The sequence below is a fragment of the Micromesistius poutassou genome (genome assembly GCF_964030765.1).
Source record: "Micromesistius poutassou genome assembly, chromosome: 13".
Classification (NCBI taxonomy): domain Eukaryota; kingdom Metazoa; phylum Chordata; class Actinopteri; order Gadiformes; family Gadidae; genus Micromesistius; species Micromesistius poutassou.
The window spans coordinates 6,572,716-6,589,188 of NC_140283.1; the positions used below are offsets into that span (position 1 = coordinate 6,572,716).

Sequence of the window (16,473 nt, forward strand, 5' to 3'; positions counted from 1 at the left end):
GAGCCAATCAGACGAGGCCATACTTTCACCAGTGGAATGCAGAGAGAGAGGGAGAGAGAGAGAGAGAGAGAGAGAGAGAGAGAGAGAGAGAGAGAGAGAGGGAGAGAGAGAAGGAGGATAGAGGGTCGGGTGGGGGGTGGGGGGGACAGAAGAGCTGTGTTTCAATCTCTTTTGGTAGAGCAATTAAGTGATCAAGCAAACAGTAATTAGTACTTCAGACTCTCTGTGAGTATGGATGACCAGTGGCAGGCCGTTTTCTTTGTCTCTCTCAAGAGTTGTTCCAGGCACCAAAGATTGGGCTCACAAAGAGGAAGTAGGATTAACTGTTTGACCGCGTAACTGAAAGCAACAGTCAGACAGATACTCCCAGAGAGAGGGACAGAGAGACAGAGAGAGAGAGAGAGAGAGAATCAGACAGAGACAGACAGAGAGAGAGAGGAGCGAGGGGAGAAATGGGCGTTTTTAAATGCATGTGAGTCAGAAAACACACCTTTTTATAGCTTCATCGCTCTAACTCTGTTTCTCAACCTTTATTTTGGATTGTTGCATTCCGGAGAAAGAGCAAGTGAGAAAGAGAGAGACAGTGGGCAGTATTAATAGAGACCCCAGCTACTCTATGTAAGTGAGGGTGTGTATATTTAGCCCCCCCCCCCCCCCCCCCCGTTTATCCCAGTCAGTTGGTTAGCTCACAGTCAGTCGGTTGGACCAGAGTGGAGGGAAGAACATTGAGACCAGTGGGGACTGGCATGGCTTCATCTCCCAGGCACTACTCTGACTTTGCCCTGTGCAGGTTCACCTACTAGCTCTGGTTGATATTGAAATACTGTTTGTTGCTTACATGTCTCATTTAAGGTAGGATGCCTCTGTTCCTGGATAGCAATGCTATAATTGACATTTGTGTGTGTGTTTTTGTGTGTGTGTGTGTGTGTGTGTGTGTGTGGGTGTCCGTGTTTCCTAGGAGCTGCTGAGTAGGACCTCTCTGGAGGGCGAGAAGCTGGATCTGATGGACGAGGTGTCCCAGCTCAAGCTGACGATGGTGGGCATGGAGGAGGCTCACAGCAACACACTTCAACACACACGCCCCGAGTCCCCGGACAGAAAGCAGAACAAAGCAGAGGTAGGCGATGTGATGTTCTCCACCACCAATGTGTTTGAATGACTGGGTGAATCAGAGGACAGGTCAATCATTACTAGGACTTATAGCTGCTGCACAACGAATCAATCTTTTTTCCAGGACAAATCAATCTGTTTCTCAGTTGACAATAGTATCAGACCTGGATGCAGGGAGTTTGCAGTTTTTTGATAATTTGAACACGTATCGCACACTGAGATCATGTGGTTGTATTTCTTTGTGCAGGTAGACAGCGAGATGAATATGAAAGTGTTAGTGTGGTGCTTACATTGGCGCCTGCCAAAAAAGTGATACACTCTTGTGGAAAGAGGAAATGAGAATGGTGATTCTCCCCATTTTGCAATGGGGAGAAAAAAATAAAAATAATATATTTTAATATACGACAGATACTAAGAAACATGTAGCACACAGGAACTGCATCCACACTAGTGTGAGAGTGGACTGTGTGGTTTTACATGTTGTTACTGTCACAGGGCCAAAGGCAATTGTTGGGAAATTCTTGAGTGCCCCTCTGGAGGCCTTCTTAAACAACCGCCAAACCCACCCAGAAAAGCTGGTTCCCCTCATCTAGTTCCTACTCTCAGGGCTTCACCCAGTTCCCAGGTCTTCATAAACACCACCAAATTGTGTTCTGTCTAAAACGACTCTGAAGTACGGTTTAATTGTATTGTTTTTCTCTGATTGTGTTTGTACTGGACTGGGCTGTTCACATGGGAACACATGGGAACGTGCTTGCTTGATGTCCTGCTTGTGCGATGTCACCTGTGTCCCATGGTGTTGAATTGGTGGAATGTGTGTTTGAAGTAGAGGCCTAAAGTTGTCAGCTCAAGCTTCTGTTATCTGCAGGCCCCTATACCGTACAGCGACTACAAGACAGTGTTCTGACCAGGATAAACTAGGGAGATCTATATGTTGCATTTTACCATATACTTCTCTGAACAACAAGAGCACTTTTGATAAAACATTTCGGACCCTTTTCTTTTCCACAACTGGTCCAGGTCAGCATGGTTCACATCAGTCTTCGATTCCATTCACCATTTTCTATTTCAGCTTGAACATTACATACATACATTCATATTTATATAATGTCCTTAATGGGCGGCTGGTGTTGTGGGGGCCCTGGATAGATTTAACCTGACCCCCCCCCCAGTAGCCTCCAGACGTCCGGAGAACAAGGTCCCAGACCGCCTGCCAGACACACACAGCTGACGGCGGTCGTAAAAAGGGCAGAAATACCCCCCACATCCAGGCACCGTGGTGGTGTTGCCGTACCCCAGGCCAAACATCCCTCAGCGGGAATGAAGACACAGTGGGTGGGCGTCGCTGAATCCATACGCCTTTGTACCTGATTGTCAACGCTATCAGTGACAGTCAGTAAAATTTACAGAAATATTATTTCTCAGAGAAACTTTAAATTTAATAGTTATTCAATATAATACTAAAGAAAAGGCTTCATGCTGTACTTAATATCATTTTGTGGATTTTGATAGTCCAAAGGTGTGACACTTTGAGTATGATCGAAAACTTGACAATTTCCTCTCCAACCGTTCATTTACACACACAAACACACACGGACAAACCGACAGACACACATACACACACACACACTCACAAAAAGGCTGAGAGTCCAGTGGAGCGCTGCTTATGTCTTCAGTGGTCTCTTTGTGGGGGGCCTTGTTCATTGTGACACCCAGCTGCTCCCTATTGGTACCGCAAGACACTGGAACAATCCCTGTTCATCTGATGTGTCGGTGTGTGTGTGCGTATGTGTGTGTGTGTGTGTGTGTGTGTGTGTGTGTGTGTGTGTGTGCGTGTGCGTGTGTATGCGTATATCTGCGTGCGTGTGTCCGCATGTCACTGTGCATTATTGCGTTGAATGCATCATAACAATGACAAGGAGCTGTCAGTAAACAACTGTCCCATGTTTCTCACACACATGTACACATAGGCACGGGCACACACACTCCGACACTCTGATGTTCAGGATAAGCTTCACGGGTCAGAAGAAGAGTGACAAGGAGGAGGAGGTTTAGAGAGGGCGAGAGAAAGGAATGAGGAGAGAGGAATGGAGAGGTGAACAGAAGGAGAGACAGTGACAGACAGATGGGCAGATTCCATATGACATGCATGAAAATGTTGTTGTGAAGCCCTTGAGTCGGATAGATGCATGACCAGAGACACACACACACACACACACACACACACACACACACACACACACACACACCTGTAGACAGACAGGCACACACACACACAAACACACACACTATCCCTCCCCACCCCCACATAAGGACAAAATACTAAAAAGGTCTCCTAAATGTACTGCCAATAAACAACAGTTTTACAATATCATTGCTGCTACTTTCACAAGGCTAGATTTAAAAGGCCCAGACAAAGCCTTCTATCTGGTCATACTTGATAAAGCATGCACCACAGATAGGCTACCCTTCATTCTTTGTGATTGAAATCAGCATGCTTGCACAGCACTTTTTCTGACCTCCCACTTAAAGGATCCAAATCCAAAACACAAATCTATGTATCCAATTCCTGGTTTATGCTCTTGTTTATCCATATTCACATCAGAACCATGCAAACCTTTCACAATTTACACATGACAATTTCACTTTCCAAGCCTATATTACTATAGGATGAAACAGATCACAAGGCTTCTTTCCTCAACCCCTGCTACAGTAACCCGTCCGCAGTAACCTAATGAGCTTCAGACTCTCTAGTCGCGGTGATAGGAGGAAACAAGTCGCCAGAACGAAACTTGGAGAGAGAGAGGTTTGTGGTTAATGGTCTGGAATGGAATTTGGTTTATACCCACACACATACAAACCCACAAGGGGATGTCAGCACACAGTTCAGCATGTCATCACTGTATGTTCATGTCATCGTTTAAATGGACAAACACTTCTTTTAGTTTTGTTTCAATAAACTGCCATAGCATTTCAATTGGCGTAGCATACAATGCATAGTACATTGTAACAGTATAACTGTCTTAAAATAAAGAAGTGGTGAAGGGAGAAAGGAGAGAAATTCAGATTAATTAATAATACTATTCTTCTGGCACACGCAGACACAGACACACAATATAATAGAGTAATGAGGCATTGTGTAGTCCATGCTGTGATGGTAATGGATCATAAATGCTCAATGCTTTGTGTGTGTGTGTGTGTGTGTGTGTGTGTGTGTGTGTGTGTGTGTGTGTGTGTGTGTGTGTGTGTGTGTGTGTGTGTGTGTGTGTGTGTGTGTGTGTGTGTGAAGAACATGGTAACAGCTGCAAAATGCACGGGTGGGAGGAGGAATGGCAGAATGGTAGGCGTCCATTTGATGCATTCCTAAGGGACACACACTTTCACCCCCGGAAACCACACACACACTCACAAACTGAGCGTTACAATGGAATTGTGACCGGTTCTATTAAGAGTGTAAACTTTTTATGTGTAATTACAAAAGTCCTTGTATCTGTCTTAGTATTTGTGGTAGTTATCTTCTCAATGGAAATATGAATAATAAAGGCTAGCAGTCTATGTCTATATCTAGGGTCTTACTATATTTATTATATTAATACTTTCCCTATTGTAAAGAAATCCACTCTTTCCAGCTCTTCTCATTCTACCTCTTAATGCTAGGCCACATCTTACTGCCAGGTGAAATACTGAGCTTGTTGAAAAGCATTTTATCTTCTGTCATCAGTCACATCAACACCCAGCTAGAAGCAGGCCATGGGGTCTGGCGTGTGTGTATGTATGTGTGTGTGTGTGTGGGGTCTGGCGTGTGTGTATGTATGTGTGTGTGTGTGTGTGTGTTTGCAAATATGTGTACAGCCGCATGCCTTTGTATGTATCTATTACTTTCACAATTCCAACAATGTGCGTCGTTATACCACGATGCCACAGCGGTGGTGTGTGTGTGTGTGTGTGTGTGCGTGTATGTGCGTGGACATGACACTGCGTTCATGCAAATGCTATCCCTATCTAAATAGTAAGTTACACAAATACACAGCCCCATCATATCCATGGCCATCGGACACCCAAGCTAATGTATTGAGTGTTTGGGTGGTTTAATGTTAAGTCACTCATGCGTAGAATTGATGACCCCACACATATCCTCTGCTCTGTGTGTGTGTCTGTGTGCATGTGTGTGTGTGTGTGTGTGTGTGTGTGCGTGCGTGCGTGCGTGCGTGTGCGCATGCTCATGTTCTTTGGTTTTGTCCAATGTTGCTGTCATATCAAAATGTGTTGCCTCTTCCCTCAGTGCAAACAGAGAACCATAAGTACAAATAACGACATTAACACAGAGGTTCATCTCTTCCTCCTCCTCTCCTCTCCCCTCCTCTCCTCTCTCCTCCCCCTCCTCTCCTTTCCTCTTCTCCTCCTCTCTCTACTCTTACCTGTTCTCTTATTTCTCAATCTCCTCCTCACGTCACACTCCCCTTCCCCCTTGTCGCTCATTCTTCCCTCCTGCCTTTGTACTTACTCTGATCCTCATCCTCTCCTTCACCGTCTCCATCCCTCCGCCCGGCCACCCCCAGTGTGTGGTGAACCTCATCAGTGAGCTCCAGGAGCAGATGTGCAGGTTTCAGGAGGAGATCAGCACCCGTATCCAGGAGAAAAAGGCCCTGGAGAGGCGGGAGGCCCAGCAGGGGGCCACGGGTGCCGGCCTAGCCCGGGCCGCGAGCCCCGTGGCGGGCTCGGCGGGCTCGGACCGCTGCCTGTCCAGCCCTGACCCGGGGGACTGCTGGGTCCACGGTGGACAGAGTGTACATGTAGGGAGTTTGGATGGATGAACGTTTCTTCAACACCTCCCCGCCCCCCCCCCCGCTCCCTCATTACGTATTTATTCTACCGCTAACCATACTGCACAACTCAAACCCAAAGCATTTCTGTCCCTGAGAAGCCAACTAACAATCTCTCTCGTAGTGTGACTAAAGAGGAGTCTGTTTTCGCTCTGCACTCTATTGGGTCCCGTCATACTCTGGGTGATGTAGGTATCTGCCTACATTACCCAGACAACACCTGGGGAAAACGTTTAATCTGTGAGGGTGTCAGGCATGTTATGTGGTGTTTTCATTGTGTTTTATTGCTGATACATGGTTTGCATGCAACTTGGTATTCCTTTTACTAACAGAGGTCAACACACTTAGGCTGACTGGATTGGACTGGACTTCATCAAAACCTCTATTTTACCAAAGCTTCTTTGTAACATGTATTCTTGTTGCAGTCTTTAAAAGCTCAATGATGTTCATGTTAGAAAACATTTCCTATCACATTGACCTCAAACCATCAAGCTGCTCCGATCCACACTCTTTGAATCACAACTTATCACGCTATTTCAAATTGTGCGGAAACAAGTGAATCCAAAAGAATCACAGCAGAACATTCAAAAGTGCACATCCAGAGATTCATAGGATCTGTTCAATATCAGTTTTTACAAAGGCGAAACCTTTGTTGCAATACTAAATAATTGAACGAGAATAGTCTGATACATCTACTGGTACCTTCCTTGAATGTCCTTCCCATGAAGGCCCATCCATCCAGCCGTCTCATAGCAGGAGGTGTCCTATCGCAGGAGCCCAAACTGGGGCAGATAACTCTGGTTCTTTTGGTGGGGGGTATTCTCCTAGGGGTTTGTCTGGGGCAGGTTCTTCGCTCTCAGCATACTCCAAGATGTTTGTTCTTGACTTGCGTGTGTGCTTTCTGTTTATGGATCATCGCCTCACTGCCGTTGACTCTGTATCCCCTCAATAACAACTGCTGTGTTCAGCTTTGGAGCCTCTCCCCCCCTGTCCACTGCACTCAATGCTGCGCTGTGTGGGGGACTGTCCTTCTTTCCTTATCACCTCGTGCCTTTGTGTGTCAGTGTGGGTGTGGGTGTGTGTATTGGGCCACACTCAGGTCATCCCTGCTGCTGATCTTTGAGTTCAACGGGGTTTTCACTCTGACAATGTTTGTGTTTTCTATTAAGGGGCCCAAACGTCCTCCTGAGCTGAACTCCTAACTGCATGACTTGGATCACGGTCTGTTTCTACTCGGCTTGTTGTTGTTCAAACCGAAAAAACTAATTGTTCTTCTCCTTTCCCCAGGACCTGGTCCAGGAGGTGACGCAGCTGAGGAACAAGGTGGACGAGCTCGAGGAAGAGAAGAGCGACTACGAGAGAAAACTCAGAGTCACCAAGGTACCGCGTGAAAACACCCAAACGGTGACGTGCGTCGTCATGACAATCAGAGCTAATACGCTATGTAGCGGGGAGCAGTCATCACCTTGATCTTCTCACTTGATCGATGGGTAAAACAGACCCACACCCTGCTCCACTGCACTGCACTGCACAGGAAACGAGACGGAAAGTCTTGTTTCCTGTTCTCTCTCTTTCTCTCTGCGTCCTTTTGCTAACGTCTAACATCTAACTCTTTGTCCCTCCCCACTAGCACTTGTTGCCTGCTTATGCAGATTTTCTCTTTCTCCCTCTCTGCTCCGCTCATCCGTCCTACCCTCCCTCTAACTCTCTACCGAATGCCTCCCCCCTCCCAGCTGTCCATCTCTTACTCTCTCCATGTGTGTTACCAGTCACTCATGACCCAGCTGTCCAGCCTCAAACTCACTGTGGAGCACACACAGCTGGAGAGGCAGCACTGGGAGGAGCGCTGGCGCAGTGCACAGGTGCCCTCGCCCACTCTCTGCCCACCTCGCTCTACCTCGCTCTACACCTCTCTCCCACTCTTGCTCTACCTCTCTCTACCCCTCTCTTTCCCTCTCCTGCACTCTCGCTACCTTACTATTTCTGCCAGCCCTCCTCTCTCTCTCTCTCGCTTTCCCTCTCTCTCTCTCTCTCTCTCTCTCTCTCTCTCTCTCTCTCTCTCTCTCTCTCTCTCTCTCTCTCTCTCTCTCTCTCTCCTATCACAATGACCCATCCCTCCATGTCCTATTTGTCGCCCCTTCACTTCACTTTCCCTCCTTCCCAGCTCCATCTTGATTTTTTCACACTTTTTTATTGACAACTCATTCCAACTCTTCTCGTTATCGTTCTCCTCTGTCAGAGTTGTGTTCTTGTTTTGCTCTTCCTTCTCCTCCTCTTTTGGCTCATCTCATTTTCGTACCATCAATATTGTTGGTAAGAGTTCAGCCCTTCCCACCACCATTACCTCAGCCTCCACTTGACTGTTGATCAGCTTATAGGTTGCACAGATAGAACCAACCACCCCTTTGTGTCTCTGCATGCCCATCCATGAAGGTGTGTGTGTGTGTGTGTGTGTGTGTGTGTGTGTGTGTGTGTGTGTCTGTGTGTGAGACGGTCCTAACTATAAATACCAAGCTCCAATCTATGGATGAATCTCTTACTGTCATGTCTCCATCCATTATCATCATCATTATCATCAATCACTGTATGGTCCTTACAGAATCATGTGTCCCACACCGACCATACCTACTGTAAGGCTTGGTCTACTGGGTCTATCTCCATCATTTTCATTTCAGCCTCTGTCGTGCATGCATACACACACATACAGACACACACACACACACACACATCCACACATCCACACACACACACACACACACACACACACACACACACACACACACACACAACAAAAACACATACACACATGTTTATACTACACTACTGTATATTATATTACTGATTATTCTACTGATTATTCTGTTAACTTCTCTCTCTCGCCCTCTCTCTCTCTCACTCTCTCTCTCTCTCTCTGACACAGGTAGCGATAGGGGAACTACAGGAGCTGCTGTCCTCGAAAGACAATGAGATCCACACTCTGAACAACCGACTCATGGCCAGAGAGAGCACACTGAACAACAATGGAGGGAAAGGTATCGACGTTTCTGTCTGTCCATCTGTTTGTCTGCCAGTCTGTATGTCTGTCTGTCTGCCTGACTGTGGTACAGTTATAAAAGCATGTCAGTGCAATCTAACCAAACAATGTCTAACCAAAGCATGCCCTCTCCCTCTCTGATGTTAACATCCTCCCTCCTCTGTCTACTCTCTGCTGCCCTCGGCTGTAGAGGAGGAGTACATCAAGCAACTGCTTGAAAAGTGTAAGGCACACTCTGTGTGTGTGTGTGTGTGTGTGTGTGTGTGTGTGTGTGTGTGTTTGAGAGTGTTTGTGTGTAAGTGTGTCCACATGTGTGTGTTTCTGTTTCTGTTCAAACATTGCTTTCCAGACATTCTCCGTATTTCACTATCGTACAGCCTGTTAGAGTGGTTTAATGTTTATTAATAATTTATAATAGGCTATAAGCCCGTTTTTATCTCCAGTTACACAACAACTCAACCTAATGGGTCCATAATGTGCATTAGCATTGAGCCTTAGTAGATTAAAAGGTTGCTGGCCATATTAATGTCGTAAGTGTTGACTTGAGGGAGGGGTCCCAGGGCTGCTGTTAAAGTAAGGCCAATGCTTCACCCTGACCTTGAACTTTATCCTCATCTTTTGTAAATGACAATCCATATGGTATGTTTCTTCCAAAATATTTAATCACGTCTACATAACCTAGGATTTTGTGTGTTTATACTATTTACTTAACATCAAGTTAATGTAGCTCCCTGTTAACTAGTTTGGATATTTGTGTGTGTATGTGTCTGTGTGTGTGTGTGTGTGTGTGTGTGTGTGTGTGTGTGTGTGTGTGTGTTCAGCATAGTATGAAGTCAAAATCAAACCTCTTGGACCACATCAACTCTGATCATGCATGTTCTGTCTTAGACATGGCATCCCATGTTTTCTTTCACCTCCCTGCTTTACTATCCAGTCCCATTCCCATCACCCTGGCTCTCATGTCTGGAGACATCTGACTCCAGACCTAATGTTTAAACGTTCAACCTCTCCTGCGTTCCAGACCAAGAGTTCCAGAAGCTGAAGAGAGGCATGGAGTCCTTGTTGGCCTCTAACGATGAGAAGGTGAGAGGGAGCAGGGACCACCAGACGCACACATCGCACGCATCGCTCAATGTCTTTCCTGCATCGATGGCTCATTGTTTGTGTGTGTTTTGTTTTTGTGTGTGTGTTTGTGTTTATGGCACAGGATCGACACATCGAGGAGCTGACCACTCTGCTGGGCCACTACAGGAAGGGGAAGGAGGTGGCAGCTCTCCCGCAAGGTGACCCCGCCCACACCTGTATCTGCTGTTCTCATGTGTTTTGAAGACAAGCAGCCCAGCTGTTCCTAGCTACTCATTGTCTCTAAACACTGACTTCAACAATCTGCAATTCATTCATAAACATTTGATTTAATACATGACTGATGACTGGAATAGAGTAGGAATATGTTATTAGTACATGTAATATACTAATAACTAATATAAAAAGAACAATTGTATTTATTGCAATGTTAAGTGCATCACCCAGCTGGGTGCTACACCGTGGTAGTGGATGAGGTGTCGTAACCCCCTCACACACACACACACACACACACACACACACACACACACACACACACACACACACACACACACACATTCACACACTATGTACAGCACTTGGGTGTCTTGCAAAGCCTTATAGCAATGCAATTAATTATAATAATATTATGATGATGATAATGATAGTTATTATGATGCTCATATCCTCTCTCACGTCACAGTGTTTGTGTTGTGTGTGTGTTTGAGTCTGCAGCCAACAGTGAGGAAGAGCTGCGTAGCACTCATCAGCCCAGAGCTCTGACCCACAAGGCCCACTCAGAGATACTGCGGTCTGAGGTAAGGTACACTTACACTTATTTATCCTTATTATATTATTTATACGTTGTTTTACTCACCTGAGTGGCAGAAACTACCGGCCAAGCAATTGTTTCATATATAAGCCAGAGTTTTCTTACCAATGGTCCAATCTATCCCAGTTGGCTTTTTGCAGGTGTTTATTTCCTGTGCACACATACACACAAAACTTGACAAAAAGGGTTTAAAGCCATGGGTGTAAATATTATTTACATTATAAAAATCATCATTCCAGCTATCCAATTGGACACAGAAAGTGGTGGATTTATTTTTCTTTGTTATTCACTAATCCTGTACTCCAATCCTTAATCCTGGTTATTTTCTTCCCTTTCTAGTTCTGTTCTCAGGGATTCTCTCCTCTTCTCACGTCCTCAGCCTCTTGCCAAAGAGAACTGGACTTTGGGTATGTTAGCACGTGCACACCCACACACACACACACACCCACACACACACACACACACACACACACACACACACACACACACACACGCACACATGCATACACACACACACACACACACACACACAGATGTACACACGCACACACACACACACACACACACACACACACACAGATATATACACGCACACACACACAAACACATACACACAAAGTGGAGACTTTGATTGCTGTGTGTGTGCTATAGTTCCAGTATATCACACAGACTATAATTGCCCTGCGTTTGTGCTGTAGTTTGCAGAACCCCTTCGAGACGTTCAAGGTGACCATCAGCGATGCCAGTTACCTCAATGGATCATGGCAAGTAGTGGTCCTGTCTGTTTGGAGATGCATGCAAACTTGTGGTCATAAGAAACCACCTCACTAGGACGGCAGGGGCACGGCAGCACATATTGGACCGTCTGCTTTTAATGCACGTGTATCCATGGGATATTTACAAATAACTTAGTATATATAATGTACAGGTATTAATGTATGTGCGGTTTATCATGCCCTACAACTTTAAGTTGGTGTACCTTACATTCCTGTCTGGGATGGAGGTGTGCCTTCGCCGTTGACAGGTTGGGAACCACAGGATTGGGGTTAACTGTTTCAATGCATGTCTAGCCATCTTAACCATGTTAACAATGAGGATAGGAACCTAATGGATGTGCTTCAGCGTTAGCATGTGATGTGTGTGTGTATATGTACTGTACTGTTTTAATGTCTCTCGAGTGAGGCCAAAAGGGCCTTCAGGCCTGTTCTATTCTTCTTATGTTTTTTTTTCTCTTCAAATATTTGCGTGATGATGTGATCCTGCTTCCTGTCTGTTCAGGAGCCAGAACCGAGTGCTGTCCAGCAGCCTGGAGGAGCTGCAGAGTGGATCTTCAAAGGTTTTTTTCCACGACTGTGTACTCTCGGTTGAAATAAACCTTTAATTGATAGAATACAAATATAATTATTAATCAATTTAGTAGTTATTAACCTATGCTAATCATTGCATGCGTGTGTGGTCATGTGGTTGTGTGTGTGTGTGTGTGTGTGTGTGTGTGTGTGTGTGTGTGTGTGCGTGTGCGTGTGCGTGTGCGTGTGCGTGCGTGTGTGCGTGTGCGTGTGTGTGTGTCCGCCTCAGGCTGTAGAGTTCCTGCCACATGAGCCTGAGTCCTCAGACGCAGTGGCAAAGGTATCTTTAAGCTGCGTGGCACGCCACAACCTAACCCCGTACTAACCCAGCACACACTCAACCAACGCACGTTACGCACACACACACACACACTGTACACTGTACAAAACATAGCAAGAGACAGTTCAATCCTGTGGATATCAACGACGCAGGACACGCTGGGTCGGGCGTCACCTGAAGAGACTGTCAGAAAGCCTTCTCGTCATGGCTGCCTCTCAGCCCCGCTGTTACCCGCTGGCCTCTTGGCCGTTGTGTCAGAGCACACGAGGCCCTGTGACTCTGATGCCCGCTGAGATAGCGAGCGCATCAGAGCTTCAGAGGAAGCCGGCGTTGTGTATTTTTAGAGCCAGGGTTTATTCGAGAGAGCAAAGGGATGGTAGTCGGTCATGACCCCACCCCCGAGGTCCCCCGGAAGAGATTGGAGGCCGTAGACAGTGGAAGAGGGAGATAGATTCTTGAACTTTCAAATGTTGTACACACATTGCTCAAAAAGCACCACACAAGACATGCAGTTGGAGAGCACAACATATACATGCATCGCCTGGTATCTAGTGCTAGTCTATCCAGTGTTAGTGCTAGTCTATCCAGTGTTAGTGCTAGTCTATCTAGTACTACTGCTAGTGCTAGTCTAGCTAGTGTTAGTGCTAGTCTATCAAGTGTTAGTGCTAGTCTATCAAGTGTTAATGCTAGTCTATCTAGCGCTAGTCTATCTGGTGTTTGTGCTAGTCTATCTGGTGTAAGTGCTAGTCTATCAAGTGTTAATGCTAGTCTATCTAGCGCTAGTCTATCTGGTGTTTGTGCTAGTCTATCTGGTGTAAGTGCTAGTCTATCTAGTGTTAGTGCTAGTCTATCAAGTGATAGTCGTAGTACTAGTACTAGTACTTGTCTGCCCTTTTGGGCGGTTAGCTTGGCACCAAACTAGAAAAGGATGATTACTTTATCTAACAAGGGAGTTTTTTCTTTCTTAAGTGAGTTTTTCCTTGCTAGGGGATTTTCTCCCTGCAGAGGCAGTTTGTCTTTTGTTTAAGGGAGTTTTTCCATGCATCCAAGGAGGAGGCCTGTGGATCCCTTTGAGACTGTAACTGTGATTAAGGGCTTGTGTTGCCACATTTACTTGACTTAAAACTAGAGTACTCAAATATCTCAAAGCTGATTTGGGTCTGTGGATTCCCTCCTACGCAGACACATCGACACATGGATGAGAACAAGTACCGGACCCTGCCCGGGAAGCTGAGCAAGGCAGCAGGCCACAGGATCGGTCATCTCAACGGAGAGCAGGAGAGGGACAAAGAGTGCCCCTCCTCCCCCAGGCAGCACTCCCACATCAAGAGCCACAAGGACTACGGTCTCAGTAAGCTCAGAGGCTGAGCCCACACGCAAACAATCTATTTTCCTTTCCTTCTACTCTGGGTCTTTGTGGTTTGTGTGCTTTGTTTTTTTTGTGATCACCAATGAACTTAACAAAGCTTGCTGTTTACCAAAAGAAATATACAAAACAATAACAATGCAATCGGTAACACTGACTTTCTCTTTCTCTACTAATTAGGCTTCTAATGCTTCCTGTTTATGCTCTTTCTCTTTCTTTCATCCTCTGTCTTTCACACTTTGTCTCGCTTGATTTTCACCTCATCTCCGGCGTGATCTGCTGCTCCACTGCCCTGCAATACACCTCTCCTGTGTGTGTCTCTCGCTCGCTCTCTCTCCCTCTCTCTCTCTCTCTCCCTCTCTCTCTCCCTCTCTCTCTCTCTCTCTCTCTCTCTCTCTCTCTCTCTCTCTCTCTCTCTCTCTCTCGGTTTTGACTGGAGTTCGCTGTCGGAGTGCCAGTGCTCCAGCTTTAGGTACTGTATTACCCAACTTTATAAGCTCACTCTGATATGAGAAAATCTTTTCAAATAAATAAGTCATTGAGACCTAATTGGTGCACCCTTGGCTTCTGTCGAGGACTGTGGGATTACAGCTGCATGAAGGGGTGCCCTCACCGCGACTTTAAGAAGCTTAGCGTGGGCTAGAGACTCTAAAATGAGGATCCAGCCAATCCATGGCCAGGATTAATTTAAAACTCTCCATGACTCATGACAAATAAAGCACCGCTCTCTGGCATCAGCCTTTCTTTGACACACAACCACACACATATACACACACACAAACACACACACATATACCCAATGCATACACACACAATGGCAAGGACATTGGGTAGTACACACACACACACACACACACACACACACACACACACACACACACACTCACACACACACACAAACAGACACTAACTAGACCACGCACTTCAACTCCTTGTTAAGGGGCATGCATTCTGACATAATCTTGCATCATGAGTTCACACATGCATGCACATATCAGGAAACCAACTACAACCACCCCCGCTTGTTCCTTCAGTCCCCTAACACACATGCAGACACACACACGGGTTGTTTTACAGTGCAGTGCAGAGCAAACTAATGTGGAGCAGTGTGTGTTGGAAGACAAAGTTTGAATGTTAAGGGATATGCTTGCTTCAACTGGCTTGGACGTCCATTGTGCATGAAGAGGCATAGCTGCCTGACATCAAGCTCTCTCCAACCCCCTTGTCCCCCGCTCTCTCTCTATCTGTAAGGACTGGTGGAACCACAGGGAAAGGACTCAAAAGCATGACTCAAAATCAGGTCATCAAGCAGACAAATCCGGCAAGGGTTGACAAAAGCGTAGTGGATTGGTGTACAGGTTAATCACTGAGGATCAGTCCAACAAATCCAGCGAGAAGGCAAAGGCGTGTTCAGGGGAAACTAGAGGGAATCTAAACGTAGGAACCGTAGTAATCAATAGGACTAATGCTAGACTTTTGACACTGAGGAACAAAGACGAACTGGCCCAGACGGAGATAAACACGCCTAAGTACAGTAGAGCAGCAGTGGCTCAGGTGGTAGAGCGAGTTCGATCCCCGGCTCCTCCTAGCTGAGTGTCGAGGTGTCCCTGAGCAAGACACCTCACCCTAACTGCTCCCGACGAGCTGGCTGTCGCCCTTGCAGGGCTGACACCGCCGTTGGTGTGTGAATGTGTGTATGAACGGGTGATTGTTAGGCAATAAGTATATTGTTAGGTGTAGTATCTGAAACGAGGGGTGAGTAAGACAAGGTAAAACCGCAAACGATGAAGGACTTAGTGAAACAATAACAACGGAACTCAAGGAGCAGGGTGAGACGTGACACTCTCCCCACACACACTGCTCACAGACTTGGATCTACAACCCTTTTGTGTCGTTTATATTTTTATTAAACCACACACTGGTATACAATGCCACAGAGATTAAATTGCCACTTGCTTGTTTTTATTTTTATGAATAAACAAAAGCAATGCTTCCATGCATAGTTGTACAAATACAGTAATATCCCTACTACACTATTCACCCTTCTGAAAGTAGTAACCGTCACACACTTTACAGTAGGAACACAGTACGTTAGGGGAGGACTGGCTACTATTAAGCCAGTCCTCCCCTGAAGTCATGTGACTTGTGGATATGAGGGAAGACAGAAGTCTGCTCTAAGCATCCTCATGATGATGATGCATTCTAGAGACAGTTAGTGGTGACAGATGAAATCCATCGATGCAGAAGAGTTACGCTGCCAGGAGTTAATTCATTAGTGCACTTGCTTTTTCATTTGTTTGTATCTGGTGAGGCATTGTCCAGCGTTGTCTTTATATTTTTATTTTATGGATAAATATTTTGCAGTCTATCCATATAATAACAATAATATCAATGTGATAATAGTTTAAAGATGTATATATATATGTAATGGAATTTCTGACTGATGCCTGCTTCTGCCACTTTCTTTCTCTCCCTTGCTTTGCTAACATCTTGCTGTGCCCCAGGATTGGCTGGGAAACACAACCTCTATGATGTTGGTGGGTAACATGCCCCAACAGTACAATTACTTTATGGCTTGGACTCTTGGACAGCCCTGTAGCGATACTACATGCTTCTCTTC

At 45.8% G+C, this 16,473-nt stretch overlaps 1 protein-coding gene across 7 annotated transcripts in view; it reads left to right on the forward strand.

Annotated features, from left to right (window-relative positions):
• The window catches only part of ppfibp2b (PPFIA binding protein 2b), a 49,232-nt gene that overhangs the window by 26,819 nt on the left and 5,940 nt on the right, over positions 1-16,473 (forward strand). For 3 of the 7 annotated variants that reach the window (XM_084477238.1, XM_084477239.1, XM_084477243.1), the window contains 13 exons: positions 959-1,117; positions 5,670-5,903; positions 7,221-7,313; positions 8,854-8,965; positions 9,158-9,190; positions 9,989-10,050; positions 10,175-10,250; positions 10,765-10,847; positions 11,201-11,268; positions 11,560-11,625; positions 12,140-12,197; positions 12,437-12,487; positions 13,670-13,838. In XM_084477238.1, coding sequence (XP_084333364.1) covers positions 959-1,117; positions 5,670-5,903; positions 7,221-7,313; positions 8,854-8,965; positions 9,158-9,190; positions 9,989-10,050; positions 10,175-10,250; positions 10,765-10,847; positions 11,201-11,268; positions 11,560-11,625; positions 12,140-12,197; positions 12,437-12,487; positions 13,670-13,838 — 1,264 coding nt within the window. Of the gene's footprint in view, positions 1-585; positions 619-958; positions 1,118-5,669; positions 5,904-7,220; positions 7,314-8,853; positions 8,966-9,157; positions 9,191-9,988; positions 10,051-10,174; positions 10,251-10,764; positions 10,848-11,200; positions 11,269-11,559; positions 11,626-12,139; positions 12,198-12,436; positions 12,488-13,669; positions 13,839-16,473 lie in introns of those variants that run through there. The other 4 variants (XM_084477244.1, XM_084477241.1, XM_084477240.1 and 1 more) reach the window with 4 other exon arrangements.